The sequence below is a fragment of the Podarcis cretensis genome (assembly GCF_951804945.1).
Source record: "Podarcis cretensis genome assembly, chromosome: 4".
NCBI classification, from domain to species: Eukaryota; Metazoa; Chordata; class Lepidosauria; order Squamata; family Lacertidae; genus Podarcis; species Podarcis cretensis.
This window is the reverse complement of record NC_137173.1, coordinates 10,445,331-10,469,176: the sequence shown is the minus strand read 5'-3', so window position 1 is coordinate 10,469,176 and position 23,846 is coordinate 10,445,331. Positions and strand designations below refer to the sequence as shown.

Sequence of the window (23,846 nt, the reverse complement as noted above, 5' to 3'; positions counted from 1 at the left end):
ATGGTACAGGGGGATCCTGCCCCTTAATGCTCTGTTCCTGGCCACCCCGTGCGTCGGTGGGACGCTCACAAGTCTGTTCCTCTCCTGCCTCCTTTCAGTGCCCAAAACGGCACATGCACCTACGGTCATCTGTGTGCTGACCGTGTGTAAGTGCAGAGTTCTCCGCACACTGCTTAGATGCAACAGAGTTAAATGGCATATAAATTGTTGAAGTGAATAACCAGGGGTCAGCAAACTTTTTCCTCAGGGGGCTGGTCCACTGTCCCTCAGACTTTGTGGGGGGCCAGACTATATTTTGGAGGGAAAAAATGGAACGAATTCCTTTGCCCCGCAAATAACCCAGAGATGCATTTTTAAATAAAAGGGCACATTCTACTCATGTAAAACACACTGATTCCCGGGCCGGATTTAGAAGATGATTGGGACGGATCCGGCCCCCGGGCCTTAGTTTGCCTACCCATAGAATAAGCAAACATGTGGAGGGTCCAGGTTGCGCAAGGGCTGAGCTGCACAGTCCCTAAGCACCGCTGCAAAATTTGCGGTATGCTTTCTTGGGTAAAAAGTGTTTGGCCAAAAGGAATTTCCTCCGAATCCAGCTCGGCGGTAGAGCACCACTGCAAAGAAGGCCCTGCTTCCATTTTGCTGCTCGGCACCCAAATGAAAGTCGCGGTGTTGCCTGCAAGAGCGTCTCTGACTTATCTCAAGAATTGTATGGGGGAATTTGTTAGGGAAACTGAACTGCTGCATAAACTGAAATGACTACCCTGATTGTATAAGACCCAGAAAGGGTTGGGCCAGCTGTTCTCCCAAACCTCTGCTTCATTCTTAAAGGTAAAGGTAAGGCAAAATATGGGACGCGGGTGGCGCTGTGGGTTAAACCACAGAGCCTAGGACTTGCCTTATCAGAAGGTCGGCGGTTCAAATCCCCGCAACGGGGTGAGCTCCCGTTGCTCAGTCCCAGCTCCTGCCAACCTAGTAGTTCTAAAGCACGTCAAAATGCAAGTAGATAAATAGGTACTGCTCCGGCAGGAAGGTAAATGGCGTTTCCGTGCCTTGCTCTGGTTTGCCAGAAGCGGCTTATTTATGCTGGCCACATGACCTGGAAGCTGTACGCCGGCTCCCTCAGCCAATAAAGCGAGATGACTCAGGACTTTCAGACTAGAGTCAGAGAGTTGGAAGGGACCCTGAGAGTCATCTAGTCCAAACTCCTGCAATGCAGGAATCCCAACTAGATCATACGTGACAGATGGCCATCCAACCTCTCCTTCAAAAACTCCAATAATAATATAATTTATTATTTATACCACGCTCATCTGGCTGGGTTTCCCCAGCCACTCTGGGTGGCTTCCAACAAAAGATTAAAAATACATTAAAACGTCAGTCATTAAAAACTTCCCTAAACAGGGCTGCCTTTGGATGTCTTTTAAAAGTCAGATATTTGTTTATTTCCTTGACATCTGGTGGGAGGTGACACAGGGCAGGCACCACTACCGAGAAGGCCCTCCCTCTGGTTCCCTGTAACCTCAGTTCTCACAGTGAGGGACCCGCCAGAAGGCCCTCGGAACTGCAGCTCGGTGTCCGGGCTGAACAATTGGGGTGGAGAAGCTCCTTCAGGTATACTGGACCAAGGCCATTTAGGGCTCTGAAGGTGAGCACCAACACTTTGAATTGTGCTCGGAAACGTACTGGGAGTCAGTGTAGGTCTTTCAGGACCAGTGTAGTAGTAGTAGTAATAATAATAATAATAATATTAACAATAAATTTTATTTATACCGCGCCCTCCCTGGCCAGAGCAGGACTCAGGGCGGCTAACACCAGTAAAAGTACAGTACAAACATAATTGGGGGGGGGGGGACCAATTTAAAATACAGGTTAAAATGCAATTTAAAATGCAACCTCATTTTAAAAGTAGCCCATAGATCAAAACCATAAGTGGAGGGAAACATAAGGGTCAGGCTGAGTCCAAACCAAAGGCCCTGTGGAAAGATGTCAAGTCCCGCAAGGACCTGGTCTCTTGCGACAGAGCGTTCCACCAAGTCGGGGCCAGCGCTGAAAAGGCCCTGGCCCTAGTTGAGACCAGTCTAACCACCTTGCGACTTGGGACCTCCAAAGTGTTGTCATTTGTGGACCTTAAGGCCCTCTGTGGGACATACCAGGAGAGGCGGTCCCATAGGTATGAGGGTCCTAGGCCGCATAGGGCTTTAAAGGTCAAAACCAGCACCTTAAACCTGACCCTGTACTCCACTGGGAGCCAGTGCAGTTGGTAAAGTGGTCTCTGCGGCCGCTCCCAGTCACCAGTCTAGCTGCCACACCCAAGGAAGGGGAGTCCACCAGCTCTTAACGCCAGAAAGTTCTTCCTGATGTTCATTCAGAATCTCCTTTCTTGAAACATAAATCCCTACCCTCCGGAGCAGCAGAAACCAAGCTTGCTGTATCCTCCATGTGACAACCCTTTAGATACTGGAAGATCTTTTTTTAAATTGACTTAAGAAAATTATACAAACAGCAAAACGAAGAAGCCTGAATTAACATTGCCTTCTATCTATAAGAAATAATAATAACTATTACAATAATGAAAATACTAAAAAAATAACATTTACTTCCCTTTGAACTTCTATTCTGGTTACAGTATATTACTATTCTATAAGAATCTATTATATCCTTTGCTGTCCCATATATTATTTTATTTCCCAAATTCTAACCTAACCCTCCCCTCCTCCCCACTGCCTCCCTTGACCTGTGTGAGATCTTCCCATCATAATATTTTTTTCTAGTTTCTTTAAGAAAATAGAATAACATGAAAACTGTTAAATTATAATTACTTCTTTTGTCCTTACACGCTTAACAATTGCCTATTAAGAGTTTTGCTTTAACACCATATTTCTTCATGTATTCCCCAATGCATTCCCATTCCGTATAGAAGGAAAAAAAGATACTGGCAGATCTTGTCGTAATTTCTTTTTTAAGTAGTTGGCAGGTGGTTCTGGAATTCTAGAGTGATGTTTCCTTAACACCTCCCATTGAACTCCTCAGTGTCCTGGTTCAAAGAGCTTATCGGTGACATCTTGCCATGATAGACTGGTATGTTTTGTTTTGACTCGTCGACAATCCTGACGCGATCAATTAAAGGATGACTCCTAGGCCTTAACTCTTCTCTACCGGTCGTTGAAATGCTGTGGAAATTGGGGGCGGTTGCTTAAGAGGCCTGTCTCCCTCAGTTTCCCCATTTGCATGATGGGGATAATGACACCTTGATGTAAGGGTGCATTCTTGGAACTTTTAATTAAGTTGTTTTATTTTTTGGCAGGCAAGGCCTGCCCTTTCGCAGTGCAGCAAGGAGAAAGGAAAGTTCCACGTTTGGAAACCTGCAGTCTTGGCTTGCCCTGTTGGAACGCTTGTGCAATATTTCGATCCATTCTTTCCCAATGAGGAACAAATGCCAATTGTAAGTTCGCTGTCATTGGCAAAGCATGCCAATATTCTGACTGGGCGGGTGGAAAGAGCTGCTGGTTCTTTGCATAGCTACAATATTTCTTTCCCTCCTTTCTCCAAACACAGATCAACATACAGGTTTCCTTCTTTATCTTCACAACAACCCTTTTCCCTATTTTCCAAGGATAGTCCCAGATTGACAGAAGCCGTCCCGGTTTCTGATTTGATCCCAGAATGTCCTGCTTTTCCTTGTTGTTGTTGTTTAGTCGTTTAGTCGTGTCCGACTCTTCGTGACCCCCTGGACCAGAGCACACCAGGCACTCCTATCTTCCACTGCCTCCCGCAGTTTGGTCAAACTCATGCTGGTAGCTTCAAGAACACTGTCCAACCATCTCGTCCTCTGTCATCCCCTTCTCCTTGTGCCCTCCATCTTTCCCAACATCAGGGTCTTTTCCAGGGAGTCTTCTCTTCTCATGAGGTGGCCAAAGTCTTGGAGCCTCAGCTTCAGGATCTGTCCTTCCAGTGAGCACTCAGGGCTAATTTCCTTAGGACATCTCTATTTTCATCAGAGAAATGTTGGAAAATAAGTAACTATACAAGCTTTAGAAGACACCCGAAGGCAGCCCTGTACAGGGAAGTTTTAAATGTTTGTTGTTTTACTATGTTTTTATATGTGTTGGAAGCCGCCTGGTGTGGCTGGGGCAACCCAGTCAGGTGGGCAGTTGGGTATATATAATAAAAATATTCTTATTATGGAATAGGACGTCCCTGTTTTCACCGGTGAAATGTTGGAGGGTATGCTTTGATGCTGTATTGTTTTTAACACTCGATTGGGAGCCGCCCAGAGTGGCTGGGGAAACTCAGCGAGATGGGCGGGGTATAAATAATAAATTATTATTATTATTATTATTATTATTATTATTATTATTATTATTATTTATATTTGAGGTAGGTTAGGTTGAAAGAGGGGACGCAGGTGGCGCTGTGGGTTAAAGCCTCAGCGCCTAGGGCTTGCCGATCGAAAGGTCGGCGGTTCGAATCCCTGCGGCGGGGTGCGCTCCCGCTGCTCGGTCCCAGCGCCTGCCAACCTAGCAGTTCGAAAGCACCTCCGGGTGCAAGTAGATAAATAGGGACCGCTTACCAGCGGGAAGGTAAACGGCGTTTCCGTGTGCGGCTCTGGCTCGCCAGAGCAGCGATGTCACGCTGGCCACGTGACCCGGAAGTGTCTCCAGACAGCGCTGGCCCCTGGCCTCTTAAGTGAGATGGGCGCACAACCCCAGAGTCTGTCAAGACTGGCCCGTACGGGCAGGGGTACCTTTACCTTTACCTTTAGGTTGAAAGAGAGAGGGTGGGCCCAGTGAGATTCATGTCTGAGTGGGTCTCCCCAGTCCTAGACTGTGACTCTAGTCATTGCACCTGTCACAGGCCCAACTCTGGCAAAGTTCCTATTCTGGTGATGCTGCATATTCAACCATGGTATTCAACCATGCTTTGCTCAGAGCAGACACATTAAAATGAATGGGCCTAACTTGAGTTCTGCTCATCAATTTCAAGGTTTGGTAAAACTTAATTGAATACCATGCATATCTTTTTTAAAAAAACAACAACACCAAGAACAAGGGAGATAATAAGAGTGTTAGGTTATTTCTTTCTTCTGTCTGTGAGCCTTCCTTGTCTGTATAGCAGAGAGGGCTCTAGCTTGCTCTATCACAGGGCAGGAGTTGGGGGGCAGGTGATGGGGCAGATAGGAAGGTGGGGGGGGCACAATTTCCTTTGCAATTTTGAAGGTTTGGTTGGCACTGCTAGTCAACACCAAAGCCATACGTATGTTCTGTGTTTTCCGGGTGGGAACAAATTGAACCTCTTCACGAAGGTAAAACAAATTATTATTATTGTTGTTGTTGTTGTTGTTGTTGTTGTTGTTGTTGTTGTTATTACCCTGCCCATCTGGCTGGGCTTCCCCAGCCACTCTTGGTGGCTTCCAACAAAATACTAAAATACAGTAATGCATCAAACATTAAAAGCTTCCCTAAACATTCCCTAAAATTCTCAACTGAAAAAAATAAAACACCTGAGTTTTGAGACCTGCATAAATTGAGCAGATAGAAGCAATCCCATTTATTCTGCCTTTTGCATGTGTGTACATAGTTTTGTCCTGTTTCTGAGAGTAAGGGGTGAGGAGATATGCAGACCTCATCCAGCCACCCTGAAAAATGTCAATCATACATTGGTATCAATGAGGGCTAGAAACTTGCTCTTTTTAATGCATGCATACATGTCCGCTTTTGGGAAGCTGAACCACCTTGAGGGATGGTGGTAGTTGTTTTGCTTCAGCATACAGTGGAATCTCTGTTTCCGAGCATCTCGGAAGCTGAACGTTTCGGAACCCGAACACTGAAAACCCGGAAGTCACTGCTTCCGTTTTCGAACGCGACTCGGAAGTCCAACAGCTACCGCTTCGTGTTTTTCGATTTTCACCGTTGGAATTGCTGACAGCGCTTTGCACCTCGGTTGTCGAACATTTCGAAAGTCGAACTGTCTTCTGGAAAAGATTACGTTTGACAGCCAAAGTTCGTCTGTATTTATAATGAAATGCACACAGCTCTACTTAAATATCAGTACAGTGGTACCTCGGGTTAAGTACTTAATTCGTTCCGGAGGTCCGTTCTTAACCTGAAACTGTTCTTAACCTGAAGCACCACTTTAGCTAATGGGGCTTCCCGCTGCTGCTGCGCCGCCGGAGCACGATTTCTGTTCTCATCCTGAGGTAAAGTTCTTAACCTGAAGCACTATTTCTGGGTTAGCGGAGCCTGTAACCTGAAGCGTATGTAACTTGAAACGTATGTAACCCGAGGTACCACTGTATCTCTATATAGAGGTGAAATGTTATTTGTGCAGTGGCAGCCTGGGTCCAATAGATGGCACAAGTCGTCATTATTGTTTTTCAAAAGTGCAAAATCAGTATCTTTGCTGTATTTGAAAGGTGATTGTGCTTTTCTGTGCTGCTTTAAGCAGCTTGGATGGATGTAAGCTGCTGCTGGCATGTTCATTGGTAGCTGGGCCAGCTCAGTTGGTAGAGCACGAGACGCTTAATCCCAGGGTCATCAGTTTGAGTTGCGCATCGGGCGAAATTTGTACAGAGTCTGTGCAAAATGAGGTTCCCACACCCAGACGCTTGACAGACAGAGGGTTTGGAATGGTCCGGGGTGCGGCACCTAACCTGATCGCAGCTCCCCTTTTCACACGAAGAAGATCTGGGAATTGTATTTCTTGAAAAATACCGGTTTGAGCAATGTGCGCGGTCAACCAACCCTCAAGAAATGACTTGGCAGGAATGGAGAAGTGGGTGACTTTTGGGAAGGTGTCGCGACTTCCTCTGTAGATACCTGAACGAGTTTTTTTGCAGCTGGGTGTGTGGGTTAGCGAGGTGTTCTTGCATTTGTGTAGCAGTCTGGCGGTCATTGGAAGGGGGCAGTCAAAGACCTCTTACTATTTCTGCAGCAGGGTCCTTGCCTCCAGCGTCCTGGAGCCGGCCGCTCAGCATAAAAAGAGGAGGGTTGGTTTTTTAAAGTACGCTCCAAAGCGAAACATTTAGGAGTGCTGAAAACACAGTAAAGTTCTGTTATGCACAATGAAACTTCAGGGGGAAACTGCTTTAAGTCACTCCGAAAGAGGGTATCGGAGCGCTCCGAACCATTTGCCCGTGTATGCGCACAGAAAATGGATCTAGCAGAACAGTTTCAGGTTAAGAACAGACCTCCGGAACGAATTAAGTACTTAACCCGAGGTACCACAGTAACAAACTTAGTTGGTCTCTAAGGTGCTACTGGAAGGAATTTTTTTAATTTTTTTTATCTGCATTTTGATAGCTTTAATGTACCTACTTTGTGCGTGTTTTTTAAGTCTCCAGGTTTTACCGGCATTTTCTTATGAATGTTTTATATTAGGTACAGCTGCTATTATTGCCAATAAAGGATGAATGAATGAGAAAGGTGAACGCTGCTCATGAGTTACAGGTAGGTAGCCGTGTTGGTCTGCCATAGTCAAAACAAAATAAAAGAAAAAAAATTCCTTCCAGTAGCACCTTAAAGACCAACTAAGTTAGTTCTAGGTATGAGCTTTCGTGTGCATGCACACTTCTTCAGATACACATGAGGTTCTTTTTGCATTAAGGGGCATTAAGAACTTGTTAAATTTAAAGATAAAGGGACGAACGCCTGTTCTATATCCATATTTCCTACGACAAGATGACATGGCAATCCATAAAAGGGTTCCAAATCTCTTTCTCACCCTCTTCTGCGTACTTTCTTCAGGGCCTAAATCAGCCTTCGCCTTACCTGGTGAGCTATTTCGGACTACAAATCCCATCAGCACCAAAGCAGCACACACTGATGGGAGTTGTAGTTCAAAACGGCTGGAGGGCACCAAGTTGACGAACACTGGTCTAAACTGATTCATGCAATGCAGGGGGTTGGACTAGATGACCCTTGGGGTCCCAATTCTACGATTCTGTGATGAACCATGCCTCTGGCCCCTTTTAGGGCAGTGGTTGTTGAGCGAAGGAGTAGGAGAGGAGGGTTTCTCTTTAATTTGGGGGTGGTTGGAGTCGAATGGGATGTTTGCCCAGCACGGCTGCCTGGAGCTTCTAATAATAACACAAATTAATCCTATAGCGGGTATATTGTGTCTGGGTTTTCTGGAGCAAGAAATGCGTTTATCTAAAAAAAAAAACCCAGGGGGCAGCTGCTGTCATAAGGGCATCAGAGGAGAATTGCTGGATCTGACTAAAGGCCTCTAATCCTGCATCGTTTTTATCACACGGCCCAGGCAGATGCCTCCCAAAAGCTGGCAAGGAAGGCACAAATGCATTAGCCTTCTTTGGCTGTTCTTGCCCAAACAATTGGTAATCAGAGGCACGCAGCCTGTGATCCAGGTGATAGTATGTTCTATAGTAGCCCTTGATAGCCTAGACCTCGGTGAAAATGTTTCTAACCCGCTTTTGAAGTCCATCAGGTGGCAGTGAGTTCCACAGTTTCAAATATGCGGCCTTTCAGAAGGAAGAAGCAAACATTTCTGGGGTGCCTCCAAGGTGTTATTGGCCATCAGTGTGATATGGAAAGGCAGGGTTAAGATTGCATAAGAAATATATTCCCCACTTACTGCCTGAAACCCATGGGTATAGGGCAGTATAATTATAATTATTATATTATATATTACGTTATATACTATTATATATTATTATTTAACCGCCTGCTTGAATCTGTGTTTCAGCAGCAATTATTCTTCTCAATATTTTTTTAATGATTTTTTTTTAACCATAAAAACTTTTTTAAAAAATTCTAAACCGCCTTTCCCTCAATGTGTCATTACTGCTGTGGCTTTTTTTGTTTGTTTGTTTTTACAGGTGGAATGGTTTTTACTGTTGATATTCTTACTGCAAAATCACTTTGCAATATTTTATGGGAAGCAAATAATAAATGGAAGAATGGATAAATAAAAGTATATTATTATTGTTGTTGTTGTTACTATTGCTATTATTATTTTGCTAGGCAATGGTAACAATGTCTTTTAAATTGTAATAATAATAAATACAGTGGTGCCCCGCAAGACGAACGCCTCGCAAGACGGAAAACCCGCTAGACGAAAGGGTTTTCCGTTTTGGAGGTGCTTCGCAAAATGAATTTCCCTATGGGCTTGCTTCGCAAGACGAAATGTCTTGCGAGTTCCTGCGGGTTTTTCCCCCTCCCCCCCCTTTTCCTAAGCCGCTAAGCCGCTTAACAGCTGATCCGCTAAAAGCCGCTAAACCGCTAATAGCGCTAATCCGCTAAGCTGTCAATGGGCTTGCTTCGCAAGACGAAAAAACCGCTAGACGAAGAGCCTCACGGAACGGATTAATTTCGTCTTGCGAGGCACCACTGTAATAGTGTTTTCTTCAGCAATAATATTTGTAAGGATGCAGGAGAGGGCCTTCTTGGTGGCCGCTCCCAGATAACTTTGGAACTCCCTGCCTAGAGAAGTTTAACCAGCTCCCTCCCTGTTGTCCTTCTAGCAGCAGGTGAAGATGACCTTCTAGTAGGCTCTAATGAAAGTTTTTTTTAAGCAGAGGTTGGGTGGTTTAGTTGAGATTCCTCCACTGCTGGGGGTTGGGCTGGATGACCCTTGGGGTCCCTTCCAACTCCACAATTCTAGGATTCTATGAAAGGGCCGGCGCTGAGCTGTATTGTAATTATCTGTATGTTTGCGTGCTTACAGGTATATAACATATATTACACACACATATATAATACAGTGGACGCTCGGGTTGCGAACGTGATCTGTGCGGGAGGCACGTTCACAACCCGCAGCTTTTGCGACCCACACATCTGCACATGCGCAAGTTGCAATCCAATGCTTCAGCGCATGCGCAAAGCGTAATTTAGCGCTTCGGCACATGCACGAACGCCAAAAACTGGAAGCAACTTCCGGGTTTGGCACAGTGTGCAACCCGAAAAGTCCATAACCCAAGGTTTGACTGTACACATATAACCTTATTAATTGCTTCCCAACCCACTTTTTATCTTATTTTTATCTGCAAGCTGCTTCCAGTCCCTGCCCGGGAATCCGGCAGGGTCTAAATAAATATATCACAATCTTTCTCCATGCCGTAATGTTGCCCTTCCCAGCATCACTGATCAAATGTTTATTATTATTATTATTATTATTATTATTATTATTATTATTATCATCCTTAATGCCGCTGTGGCTCTTTTCCCACGCGTCACCGATCACCGCGGCAACAACCATGCGACTCCCCTCGGCCTTTTTTGGCAAGGCGCTCTGTTTCCAAACAAGTGCGTTTTTGGCCAGCCTGCCAGGTAGGCGGGGTGCGCTTGGAGAGGGTGGGGAGAGCGAGCTCCAGAGGCGGCGAGGAGTTTCCTGCTCGCCGAGCCGCCCAAGGGGTCGGTCGGGGAGCGCGCACGGGAGCGAGAGAGAGAAAAAGGCAGAGCAAGGGCGCTCGCTCGCAGCAGCATCTCTCGCTCCCTGCTCTCCCCTCTCCGGGAAGGGAAGCGGGAAGGGGGGGGAGAGACTCTTCCCTCCCCAGGAAAGGCGAAGGAGGAGGACACAACAGCCAGGCGACAGACAGAAGCGCCACTGTGGTCCGGGGATGGAGAAGGCGGCGGCCCGGGGAGCAGCCGCCGGGGACGGATGGCTCTTTTGCGCCGCGGGCGGAGGCGCACAGCGCGCAAAGGGCGATTTGGAGATGGCGAGGGCCGGCGCCGCTGAATGGCCATTGTGAGCCGGAGCAGGCGGGCGAAGGCGCAGCCCAGAGAGGGCCAAAAGGAGGCAGGGAGGAGGAGGCGACCCGGCCGCGGGCCACTCGGCGCTGAGCTCCCGGAGGAGCAGGCGGCCAGCGCCCCTGTGCGCCCCCGCGCAACATGAGCGGAGCCGGAGGCGGCGGAGAGGTGGTCTGCTCGGGCTGGCTGCGCAAATCGCCGCCGGAGAAGAAGTTGAGGAGATACGTAAGTCCGGAGGAGGAGGAGGAGGAAGCGGGGCGGTTGGAAACAAACGGACAAGGAGTGTGTGTGTGAGAGAGAAACCGGGAGAGGCCGATCTGGGGCTGTGCCCAAGCGGGAGTCCAGGATTGTGTTTGTGTGTCTACAATTGCAACATCCAGAATTGTTTGGATGGGCGTGCGCAATTGCAAAGTCCTGGATTGTTTGTGTGTGTGGTTCGCAAAAGTCCAGGATTGTGCATGTGTAGCTACAAAGCCCTAGCAATGTGTGACTGGGATTGTGTGTCCATAATTTCAACGTCCAGGATTTTGTGTGTTTGTGTAGCTACAAAGACCTTGTTTGTTTTGGGAAGGGGGGGGGAATGCAAAGTATTGGATTGTGTGTCCAGAATTGTGTGTGTCAATTGCAAAGCTCAGGGTTGTGTGTCATCGCAACGTCCAGGATTGTGTACGTGTTATTGCAAAGTCCAGGATTTTGTGTGTGTGTGTGTGTGTGTGTGTGTGTGTGTGTGTGCAGTTGCAAAATCTCGGTGCAAGCATGGATTCCCCCCCCCCCAGCCCCGCCGCCGCCCCAATAGCTTGTCCTTAGTTGAAGGTTAGCTAGCGGTGAAAATGATCGAGGCGGGGGGCGAGCCGCGCCGCTGCCGTTTGTGCAGACGGGATCGATCGTGTCCCGTGCAAGCTGTCATGAGCCCCGGTCCCAAACAGGAGAGAGAGAGAGAGAGACTGGTTTGGGATCAGTTCGGAAAGCCAGCCTGCCTCCCTTCCTCCCGGTTCCTTCTCGCAGATCACACCCGTTTCTCCGTGCAGAGAAGCAGGTGCGGGGAGCAAATCAACTCAACATTGTTTCCTAAAAGTCGGGGCTGCGCGCCTTCCTGGGATCGCACCCCAGTGGATCGCGGGGTGGGGTGGTCCGGCTTCGATTTTGCCCGGCTTTTAATCCGGTGTAGGGGTGTGTTTCTAGGTAGGATGTTTGTATACCATCACAATGATTTTCGGCGGTTTCTCCTTCCCCCACCAATTCATCTTGTCCCTTTCCGTCTCTGCTTTCGAGGTCACTTCCAAAGGTGCGAATTCGGATCAGGTTTGGATCCGGGTGCGTAAGAACAGCAATTAAGCACACACAACGCTTGCCTGGCTAGACTTTTAAAATAAATTTCGAGAGGGACTTCTAAAAACGAAACAACTGGACGACGGGGGGGGGGAGAGGTGGGCAAAGGCGAGCGCGCGTGGAAGCATCCCTTCCCACGCCGCTCCGGAGTGACTCCGGATCTCAGGGCGGAGCTGCGGATCCAAGCGGTGCTGGCTGGGCGTCGTCGCCAAGGTTGGCCTGGGCAGCAGCAGCAGCAGCCGCCACCTGGGCGGAGAGCGGCTCGGCCTGTTCCCGGCTGCGCTGCTCCGGCTGCTACAGGTGCGGACTGGGAGGGGCGGAGGCGGCGGCGGCGGCTTGTTTTCGCTGTTGGGGCTGGAGCGCTCCGGGAGCGTCTGGCTGCTGCGGGCGCGCCTCCGCCTCGGCCCGCCTCTGCGCGCCCCCTGGCGGCTTCGGCTGGGATTCGCGCTGTGTGAACCGGGTGCCGTCGGCCCGCCCCGTCTGACCCTGCCGATTTAAAGCGGCGTGGCGATGCTTTTAAGTCAGGGACTACAGCTTTTAAGTTTTGGGACTACAGTTCCCATCATCCCTGGAGGCCCAGCTGGAGTTTGGGGATGCCTGCTTTAAGCACCCCCCGGCTCTCCCACCGCATAGGGAGAATGGGATCCCCATTTTTTTTAAAAAAAAAATAAAATTCCAAAATTATTTTGATTGGTTTTCACAATATTATAAACAAGCAAACACATAAGACAAACAATCATAAATCATAGCCTTATTGGAAATTACACTTATTAACTTTGTTAAGTGACTTCCTCGCTTCCCCTTGGTTGAATTTCATTGCATATCCTTTTAACGGTTTTCCAAATCACAATTCTTATAAAAATTAACTTAGACATTAACATCCTTAAATCTTCACGTTATGAAATTAAACATATTAATTCATCACTTAACATAAATAAAATCCTAAGCCAATTAAGTATCTGCAAGCTGTTTTCAGTTAATTTAACTTAACATATTTAACTAAATAATCATTAAATTGAATCCACTTTTCCTGATACTCCTCCTCCTTCTGGTCGCGGAATCCCCATTTTTTTTTCTTTTCAGAAAAGCATTCAAAGTGCACAAATTAACCGAGATTTGATTCGATTTGTGGAATTTTATATACCTGCAAGGTCTTCCTGCCCCCTGTAATGTTTCCAAAAAAGCTCTACCTGAGGGTTATCTACCCAATTCCCTGCAATCCAGGAATTTTTTTGCCCAACATGGACGACCCTGCCTTTAAGAGTCTAATGCTCAGTGCTGCTGAGCTATATAGCCCTTTGGGAGGGCCATAGGTTCTCCCACCCCTGTGGGAGAGAGAACAAAAAACACATGCACAAAAAACAAACTTTGTGTTTGTTTGTCCCCGCCTTTGACGTAGAAAAAAACCTTGCCATTTCTGTCTCTCGACAGCTGTCTGTCAAGCAAAAATCCAGCATGCTGCTCTAGAGGTGCTCACTGACCGGCTTTTGTGGGATTTTGAGCAACGGTGATTTCTGGAGTCATTCCCCCTCCCCATTCCTCCAAAATTGAGGCCTCTGTGTTTGTGTATGCACACAAATTAAACAGCAGACAGTGGACATATTGTAGTATAGCCGTGTCGTTAAGCCGTGTGCTCCAGTATGTGTGAGGAGCCGTTAGATATTTGTCATTGCTTGTTTTCGAAGAATTCATTGTTGAGTCTTGGTGTTTCTGAGGGCATTTTCTGTGTTGCTAAACAATGCTAAAGCACCTCCCGACTTAGGCCCTGTTCTCATGATAAATGGAGCCAGGGGCCGAGAACCCCAGTTCCTTCTCCCTCTCATTCCCCATCCCTGCACAGGATCCGGAACTGGCTTCAAGGTGACGGATTATGACTCAGCCCGTCTGCAAAGTCTGCAACTCTTGGCTGCCACAGCTCCTCCGCTGACGGCGAAATTGCACCAGTTTCGGGTGATGGATGAAATTGCTGAGTCTCTGATGCTGTTAGTCGAGATGCATAGCTGTGCTGCTAGATTCTGGGGTTTGTTAGAAAACGGATCTGAAACTGCCAGAATTGTCATGCCTTGACACAAGTTTGCAGGCTGACGATGCCTGTATGGTGAGCGAAAAACCCCAAAAAAACTCCTTACAGTAGCACCTTAGAGACTGACTAAGTTTGTTATTGGTATGAGCTTTCGTGTGCATGCACACTTCTTCAGATACCTTCAGATTGTGCATGGACACGAAAGCTCATACCAATAACAAACTTAGTCAGTCTCTAAGGTGCTACTGGAAGGAATTTTTATTTTTTTCAGACTACGGCAGACCAACACGGCTACCTACCTGTAACTAGATGTATGGTGAGCAGTTTTGGTTGCCACTGTGGGAATGTTCAGGGAGGCAGGAGAGGATATATTGTTTATTAATATTCTTCCTAACTTGCGGTAGCAAGTTCCTTTACTTAGCAGAGTTTTACATTCCCCTTTAAAAAGCACAGCAGATAACTGGTTGCAGACTTGTGTAAGCCTCTCACTTTTATACAATTCAGTCTGTTTTAGACTGAATTGTACGTTCCTGGTAAGTTCCCTTAAATCGCTCTTAAAAGAATAAAGACGCCACAATCTTATTCAAAGACAACAAAAGAAGTTTACTTACATCTGGCAGAGCACAGTGTGATCCCTGAAGGCAGACTTAGTTACAAAGTATATTCCTGTGGATCTATCCCATATGGCAGTGATGGCCAAACTTGGCCCTCCAGCTGTTTTGGGACTACAACTCCCATCATCCCTAGCTAACAGGACCAGTGGTCAGGGATGATGGGAATTGTAATCCCAAAAACAGCTGGAGGGCCTGGTTTGGCCATCACTGCCATATGGGGATAATCTCAGTGTCCTCTGTTGGCTGGAAGCCAACAGAGCATCTCTAGCTAAAAAAGCTGCTCCAGCGACGGAGGAAGTCAAAAAGAGAGGGTGTGCAGTGTGCCTTGTACTTTTGTTACCTTGACAGGTAAGGTCAGGCCCCCCTCTAGTCACATGCAAAGGAAGTATGTCCCAGCCACGAGGAAACAGGAAGCTTTCGACTGGCTGCACCAAACATTCCCCCGCATGTCTACTCTAGGAAAATAAGGAATGTTGTACTTGACTGCTCCTTATGTATCACATCCCACAGCCACACCTCAAAAAGGGGATTACAGAGTGGGGAAAGAGGGGCGCACAGGGGTGATGGAATTCATATCACCACCAGCTAAACATTGTGGTGTATCATGATGTCTGAAATAAGGATGGAAGAGGTGAACATCTCAATATCTGGTGTTCAACATTGCGATATCTTATTTTTTGGCGATCACTCGTAGCCATGTAAGATTGTTTTCCGTAAACATGGTTTTAACATTTAGTCCGTAAGTGACTATGGAGGTCAATTCTGGATCCACACGTCCTTCCACAGTGGGGACATTGGTTCCCGGGCCTTCCTCCTAGCACGTTTCTCCCTTTCGTCCTGCGTTCGAGTGTCTTCAAAGCCCATGACACCTTCGGTAAAGGCTGTTCTCCAATTGGAGCGCCCGCAGGCCAGTGTTTCCCAGTTGTCGGTGTTTATACTACAACATTGCGATATATCCGCCAGCTAAACATTGTGATATATTAGGATATCTGAAATAAGGATGGAGCTCCGTAGAGGCATTGGCCGGCTTCACAGTTTGTCCCGCATCGTGATTTTGGCTGGCAATTTGCTTCCTCCTGTAGGAGGTTGCGGTGAGCTGAGTCAGCGGAGTGAAAAAGGGCTGCAGGAAGCGACAGCTGGCTTCAGGGTTTTCCCCAAATTTTGGTTTTGGCATAGGGCACACGTGTCATGATTTGCGACATCTTGGCAGGTCAGAAAACGATGAAATCGATACCCCGATATGGACTTTGAACTGGTTTTGGACGATACAGCGAAATATCTCCCAGCTCTAACATTCACATATTTACAAACTTCAGGATAAAACATGTGAGATGGGTACGTTGCAGCCCCCAGATGGGCTGGAAGGTGAGCGAGCGAGGGCCTTAGCTGGGTTTTATCCTTCGTTAAGGCCTCTTCCAAGAATTAGATGCTTTAGTGAAATGAGCGAGGCTCACCTTGGCTAGCCGGTGATGGAAGTAAACGCCCTGGTCTGGTGGCCTGGGAGTGAGCAGAACTAAGTGGCTTCTCGCACCTGTCTAGCCAAGCAGATTAATGGCCATTCCTTTCCCTTGCGGCTCCTGTGCTTTTTGCAGCATGGTGTTTTCGCCCACTCCTCCCCGTATCCTTTGATCTCTTCCTTCGCCACTTTCGCTTTCTTTCTCTTTATTATGAGACCTTTGCACCTCTGACGAGCTAGGCAGCCTGCAGCCGTGGATCAACTTCTTCCATTTTCTTCGGGGAAGGAGGGGTCAAGATGGCGTGTTTTTGTCATTAGCATTAATTATTTAATCCAAGGCCGAACTCTTTGAAGAGGCGAAGGGCTTTCAGAGTGCTATTGTTACAGCCCAGGAAGAGATCAAACAGGGGCTTGGAAGCCATAAAGGCAGAGCTGACCGGACGTGATTTTTTTAAATAAAAATTCACAGCAACTGGGGCCCTTGCAAACGTCAAAATAAACAGGCAGGCCTTGGGAATCGTTCTTGGAAGATTGTGGGGAACTTTTGCAAGTGCGGAGATTGTGGCCATACCCCAGAAAGAGTGGAGGAAAGCAAAACAGGAGAAGAGATTGAGGTCACCGGATGCTTTAGCTGAGATTACTGCATTGCTGGGGGTTGGACTAGATGACCCTGGAACCCCTTCCAACTCTACAATTCTGTGATTCTATGATTAGCAGAGAGTTGGGCCAGACCAAGATATTTTGAGGGACGCAGGTGGCGCTGTGGGTTAAAGCCTCAGCGCCTAGGGCTTGCCGATCGAAAGGTCGGCGGTTCGAATCCCTGCGGCGGGGTGCGCTCCCGCTGCTCGGTCCCAGCGCCTGCCAACCTAGCAGTTCGAAAGCACCTCCGGGTGCAAGTAGATAAATAGGGACCGCTTACCAGCGGGAAGGTAAACGGCGTTTCCGTTTGCGGCTCTGGCTCTGGCTCTGGCTCTGGCCAGAGCAGCGATGTCACGCTGGCCACGTGACCCGGAAGTGTCTCCGGACAGCGCTGGCCCCTGGCCTCTTAAGTGAGATGGGCGCACAACCCCAGAGTCTGTCAAGACTGGCCCGTACAGGCAGGGGTACCTTTACCTTTACCTTTACCTAAGATATTTTGCTGCCCGAGGCAGAACAACAACTGGCCCAGCACCACCACCAAATCCTACACTTGGAAACACTCCATCTGTATGTTTAAAACTCTGTGATACCGCTATAACAGTCATGGTTTCCCCTGGAGAATCCTGGGAATTGTAGTTTCTTACTACTGAGAGTTGTTAGGAACCCCTTGCAGAGCTTCAGTTCCCAGAGGCTCCTTCAAAGATGGATTGCATGTCCAGCCATTCTGGGAGAAGAATAGCGGTCTCCTAACAGCTCCCATTTCATGAAACCCTCAGTCAGCTGGCTGAGGCAGCCGCCTCACTCTGCCCATTGATAGGGCCGGCCCCCAGCATACAAGCGTGCTTCAGATCCAGCCCTTCCAAAGTCCACCGATTCTTGGAACAAAAGTATTGGAGGCATACATATTAAGCCTACTGGATTAGGCCCATGGCTCACTTAGTCATGTGATGCCGTGGGAAACTCAAGTTGAAGCTGAGCACAAGGGCAATTCTCCCCTCTAATTTGCCTAATCTTTCAAATCCATCTAAATTGGTGGCCTTCATTACCTCCTGGGGAAACAAGTGCCATAGTTTAACTAACGCAGTATGTAAAGAAAGACTTTCTTTTACCTACCCTGACTGTTCCAGCATTCAGCTTCAATGCGTATCTCTAGAGAGAGGGGAGAAACACTTTTCTCCATTCACGTTCCTCGTACTGTACAGGTTTTTTTTATAAACTTCAACCGTGTCTCCTTCTAGGGTGTTCATCATGGCACTGTGGTCTAAACCAAAAGGGCTCTTGGGCTTGCCAATCAGAAGGTCGGCGGTTCGAATCCCCGTGACAGGGTGAGCTCCCGTTGCTCTGTCCCAGCTCCTGCCAACCTAGCAGTTCAAAAGCGCACCAGTGCAAGTAGATAAATAGGTACCTCTGCAGCGCGAAGGTAAACAGCGTTTCCGTGCGCTCTGGTTTCCGTCACGGTATCCTGTTGCACCAGAAGCGGTTTAGTCCTGCTGGCCACATGACCCAGAAAGCTGTCTGTGGACAAACGCCGGCTCCCTCGGACTGAAAGCGAGATGAGCGCCACAACCCCATAGTCGCCTTTGACTGGACTTAACCGTCCAGGGGTCCTTTACCTTTACCCACACTCCTGCTTTTCCATGGGTCTGTTTTCTGCTTGAGCCACACTTTCTGGGCACAGTTCTGCGTGTTTTTCCTTCTGGCCACTCCTTTCCCTTTCTTTAGCTCTCAGTTGGAACAGGCAACAATCTGCAGTAAACCCAATTGCCCCGGGTTTTCTCTGGGGCTGGGTGGGTGGGTGGGTGTGGATAAGCCTTCTCTCTGAACCGAAAAGTCCCAAACTTTGCAACTTTTCCTCCCAGGGGATTTGAACCATCCTGTTTATCATTCTGGTCCCTGAGCAAAGAGCCCCAGACAGTGGCATTTGCCCCAAACCTGGTGCGACCCAGCTTTCCCCCAATCTAATGTATTATAGACTGGGCAATTCCCATCAGCTCCAGTAAACATCGCCAAGCTGGTTGTGGCTGATGGGATTTGTAGTCCAAAAGTGGAGGTTAGTAGGCTGGGAGGGGTCTCCCATAACCAATTACAGTAGTGCCTCACAAGACGAAATTAATCCGTTCCGTGAGGCTCTTCGTATAGCGGTTTTTTCGTCTTGCGAAGCAAGGCCATTGACAGCTTAGCGGATTAGCGCTATTAGCGGTTTAGCGGCTTTTAGCGATCAGCTGTTAAGCGGCTTATCAGCGGATCAGCTGATAAGCAGCTCAGCGGCTTAGGAAAAGGGGGGAAAGGGGGGGGAAACCCGCAGGAACTCGCAAGACATTTTCGTCTTGCGAAGCAAGCCCATAGGGAAATTCGTTTTGCGAAGCGCCTCCAAAACGGAAAACCCTTTCGTCTAGCGGGTTTTCTGTCTTGCGAGGCGTTCGTCTTGCGGGGCACCACTGTACAAATGATATAAAGAGATAGGAAGAACAAAAGCCACAATGGGAGCCTGATGTTTACCTGCAAGTAGTCCCATTTACACAGAGCAAGGCTGTAGCCGTTCCTTTGCGCACAGATGCAAACTTGTAATGCTTTCTGTTGCTTCGCCGTTTCACGTTGAAGCGTAGCTGGCTTCAAAAGACGTGCATGTGTGGGTGTTTTCCTTTTAAAAAAATGGCAGAGAGTTCAACTACGCAGTAATAACAGAGAAGACGTTAGGTTTGAAAGCCTTCAGTCCCGGAACAATTACTTGTCAACGTTTGGGAGTCAAGTTGTTTGCAAAAACGACACTCTGTTGACTTTTATGCAAATACCTTCCTGAGGACGGATGGGTTTATGCAAATACAATTTTTTTATCTCGTGGCTGCTGTCCAAGGGACAACTGTTAAAATGTCTGAGCACGTGTTATTTTGCAGGGAAGTCAGGCGTGTGTACTTTTTCTGAAATCCAAAGGAGATGTCAGGAGAGCATTAAATTAATATTGGAACATTTTTCTGCAAAGCTATGAATTGCGCAGTAGCGTAAGAGTGGTGGATCAGGCCCACATCCTGTTCTCACAGTGGCCTGCAGAATTCAGCCCGCTAGCAGGACCTGAGTGCAAATTCCAGCGTTAGAAACTCGTGTGTGTGTGTGTGTGTAAAAATATATACACATGCTAATCGCCAAATGGCACCTTAAACCTAGGTTATGGTTGCCACATCGGAAGGTCTAGGCACCTTTTGTCTTTTGGCGGTGACATTTATTATTATTGTTATTATTATTACTACAGTGGTGCCCCGCAAGACGAATGCCTCGCAAGACGGAAAACTCGCTAGACGAAAGAGTTTTCCGTTTTGGAGGTGCTTCACAAAACGAATTTCCTATGGGCTTGCTTCGCAAGACGAAAATGTCTTGCGAGTTCCTGCGGGTTTTTTTCCCCTCCCCCCCCCCCTTTTTCTAAGCCGCTTAGCCGCTAATAGCGCTAAGCCGCTAATAGCGCTAAGCCGTCAATGGGCTTGCTTCGCAAGGCGAAAAAACCGCTAGACGAAGAGAATCGCGGAACGGATTCTTTTCGTCTTGCGAGGCACCACTGTATTAGTTTCATTTCTGTACCGCCTTATATTTTAAAGGACAAAATCTCAAAGTGGTTTACAACACATTAGAACATCAAACAAAACAACCCAGAATAAAACGAATTAAAGCTCCAAGGAAAATCTTTCAGGTCCTTCTCTAAGTGATATTTTGCTTTCCGCATATTTATTTACCTCCTTAATCTGTATAGCTGCCCCATAGCAGAAGGACTCTGGGAAGCCCATGTGGTGTAGTGGTTTGAGTGTCAGACTAGGACCTGGAAGCTCAGGGTTCAAGTCCCTACTCGGTCATCAAGCTCACGGGGTGACCTTGGAGTCAGTCACAGCCCCTTGGCCCTACCTCACAGGGTCGTTGCAGGGACTCACTGAGGAGAGGGATGAACCATGTACTTTTTGGAGGGGGGAAAAGTGGGATAGAAATGCAATGAGTAAGCTCTTCTGCTGCCCTGCTTAAGAAAACTGGAGGGACCAGCCAGATGGAGATGTTGGTTGTCAAACTAGCATCCAGAGATCTCTACGTTATCACAATTGGACCTGTGCCAGTCGCAAAACACCTGACAATTTCTTTTTTATATAATTTTTATTAGCTTTTCAACATATCATTTCCAGCAATAATTAAATGTACTTTTACATCTTATACAATTTTTTTGACTTCCATCAGTCACATCTGAAAATTTTCCAATCTATTTACTTAATTTACATTTCTTATTTTCACTATTACATTTAAATCTCATAACTAGTATTTCTCTTCTTTCTCTTCTTTGCCATATTTCATACATTTCTCCTTACAAAACTACTAGCGTAATTTGTCGATTACAGTTGCTCTTCAAATAATTCATATCTTTCTTCCAATCTACTGTAAATCTCTGGTCACGCAGGTTTCGAATCCTTCCTGTCATTTTATCCAATTCTGTGTAGTCCATTAATTTTGTCTGCCATTCTTCTTTCGACACCTGACAATTTCTTTACACTGAGTGCAACAGCACTGCGCTTCCCAGCAACGGGAGTTCAGAAACATGCTGCCCTCCAACAGTCACATCTCTACCTGCAAAACTTTGTGTCAAAATGGCAGGTGAAAATAAATACAGGGAGAGGGCTGTCTCTGCTTGTGGGTTTACCATCTGGTTGACTTCTTGGTTCCTGAAATTTGTTCTGATTGGGCAGATAAAATATCGCAGCTGGAATTCTACAGGATGTGTAGCTAGTGTGTGAAAACAGTCAAGATCCTCAGGAATGCACCTCCATCGTAGTCTCCAGGCATCTTCACTTGGTCTCAAGTGGCCAGTAAAGGTAAAGGGACCCCTGACCATTAGGTCCCGTCGTGGCCGACTCTGGGGTTGCAGCGCTCATCTCGCTTTATTGGCCGAGGGAGCCGGCGTACAGCTTCCGGGTCATGTGGCCGGCATGACTAAGCCGCTTCTGGCGAACCAGAGCAGCGCACAGAAACGCTGTTTACCTTCCTGCCGAAGTGGTACCTATTTATCCAATTGCACTTTGATGTGCTTTTGAACTGCTAGGTTGGCAGGAGCAGGGACTGAGCATCCCGTCGCGGGGATTCGAACCGCCGACCTTCTGATCGGCAAGGTGCAAAATGCGCCCGGCAAATTTCGAACGCAGCTCCGGAGGGCGCCAGGTTGACAAAGCCTGATCCAGACAGTGTCAGCTCCCTGGAGCGGCCTGTGTGCTGTTTTGCTTCCGTGGCCCTCTGCAGAGGATGAGACGCAGCTGCTGGTTGTGCTCCCCGACATCGTGACATCACATCCCCGACCCTTGACCTGCCAAACAATGAGCTTCTTCATTTGGGTATCATCCTGTCCTCTTCCCGTTGGAAACTCAAAAGTGACTGACTGTGCAGCCTACACACTGAAATGTGGGGGTGGGGGAAAGGAAAGGAGGGAAGAAGGATGGGGGGGGGGGGAGAGAATTTGAAGCGTAATCAGACCGTACAATTCAAAAGCCATGTTTTCCCTTCTGGCTTCCTGCAGGTCTGGGAGATAGTTCCTGAGCATCATGTTTTAAAGCTGCCAAGAAGCTGCTCAAAATATATTTTGATTTTAAAGGAGTGGGGGGGAAACAACCCAAATGTCAATCATGGTGGAAGGAGTGTGCGCAGGGACCGTTTCCAACAGCATTCACTTTACGGAAGAGGTTTTAAAATTGTGTTTTGGAGGAGGAAAAGTGGTAGGCGCTCACATGGAAAACGTAGCCTTGGGAGTTGGGAGTCCACGTGAGTTTTTCTGGGATGGCAACCAGCAGGAACACCCAAGAAGGGGGGTTGGGGTGGGGCAGGCTGTGTTCAGGTGCCAGTGATGTGTGGACCCTGCCAAATGAACCTCCCCCCAGTCTTCCCTAGGCTTGCTCCACTGTCAGAACCTTCATGGAGCCAGGAGAATCAGAGAATTGTAGAGTTGGAAAGGGTACAAGGGTCATCTAGTCCAACCCCCTGCAATGTAGCATCCATGGCAGATGCCATCTAGCCTCTGCTTAAAAACCTCCAAGGGAGGAGAGTCCATCACCTCCTGAGGGCATCTGTTCCACTGTTGTTGTTGTTGTTGTTGTTCTTGTTGTTTAGTCATGTCCGACTCTTTGTGACCCCCTGGACCAGAGCACGCCAGACACTCCTGTCTTCCACTGCCTCCCGCAGTTTGGTCAAACTCATGTTGGTAGCTTCGAGAACACTGTCCAACCATCTCGTCCTCTGTCGTCCTCTTCTCCTTGTGCCCTCCATCTTTCCCAACATCAGGGTCTTTTCCAGGGAGTCTTCTCTTCTCATGAGGTGGCCAAAGTATTGGAGCCTCAGCTTCAGGATCTGTCCTTCCAGTGAGCACTCAGGGCTGATTTCCTTAAGAGTGGATATGTCTGATCATCTTACAGTCCATGGGACTCTCAAGAGTCTCCTCCAGCACCGTAATTCAAAAGCATCATTTCTTCGGCGATCAGCCTTCTTTATGGTCCAATTCCACTGTACAACAGCTCCTACTGCCAGAAAGTTCTTCCTGGTGTTTAGTCGGAATCTCCTTTCTTGTGCCGCCCTCCAGAGCAGGAGGAAAAGAGGCTTGCGCCATCTTCCGTGGGACAGCCCTTGAGATATTTGATGGCTATCCTATCTCCGTCTCTTTTCCAGGCTAAACATACACAACTCCTTCAACCGTTCCTCATATGGCTTAGTTTCCAGACCCTGGATCATCTTAGTTGCCCTCCTCTGCACACATTCCAACTTGTCAACATCCTTCATAAATTGTAGTGCCCAGAATTGGACACAGTACAGTGGTACCTTGGGTTAAGAACTTAATTGGTTCTGGAGGTCCGTTCTTAACCTGAAGCACCACTTCAGCCTCCCGCTAACCAACGGGGCCTCCCGCTGCCCCCGCTGCACAATTTCTGTTCTCATCCTGAAGCAAACTTCTTAACCCGAGGTACTAATTCTGGGTTAGTGGAGTCTGTAACCTGAAGCGTCTGTAATCCGAGGTACCACTGTATTCCAGGTGTGGTCTGCCCAAGGCAGAACAGGGTGGTACTGTTATTATCAAT

General features: G+C 47.7%; 1 protein-coding gene across 1 annotated transcript in view; it reads left to right on the top strand.

Moving 5' to 3' along the window:
• Nucleotides 1–10,298: 10,298 nt before the first annotated feature.
• GAB2 (GRB2 associated binding protein 2) overlaps nucleotides 10,299–23,846 on the top strand; it is a 154,178-nt gene continuing 140,630 nt past the window's right edge. The window contains exon 1 of the mRNA XM_079973744.1: nucleotides 10,299–10,931. Coding sequence (XP_079829870.1) covers nucleotides 10,848–10,931 — 84 coding nt within the window. The 5' untranslated portion in view covers nucleotides 10,299–10,847. The remainder of the gene's footprint in view (nucleotides 10,932–23,846) is intronic.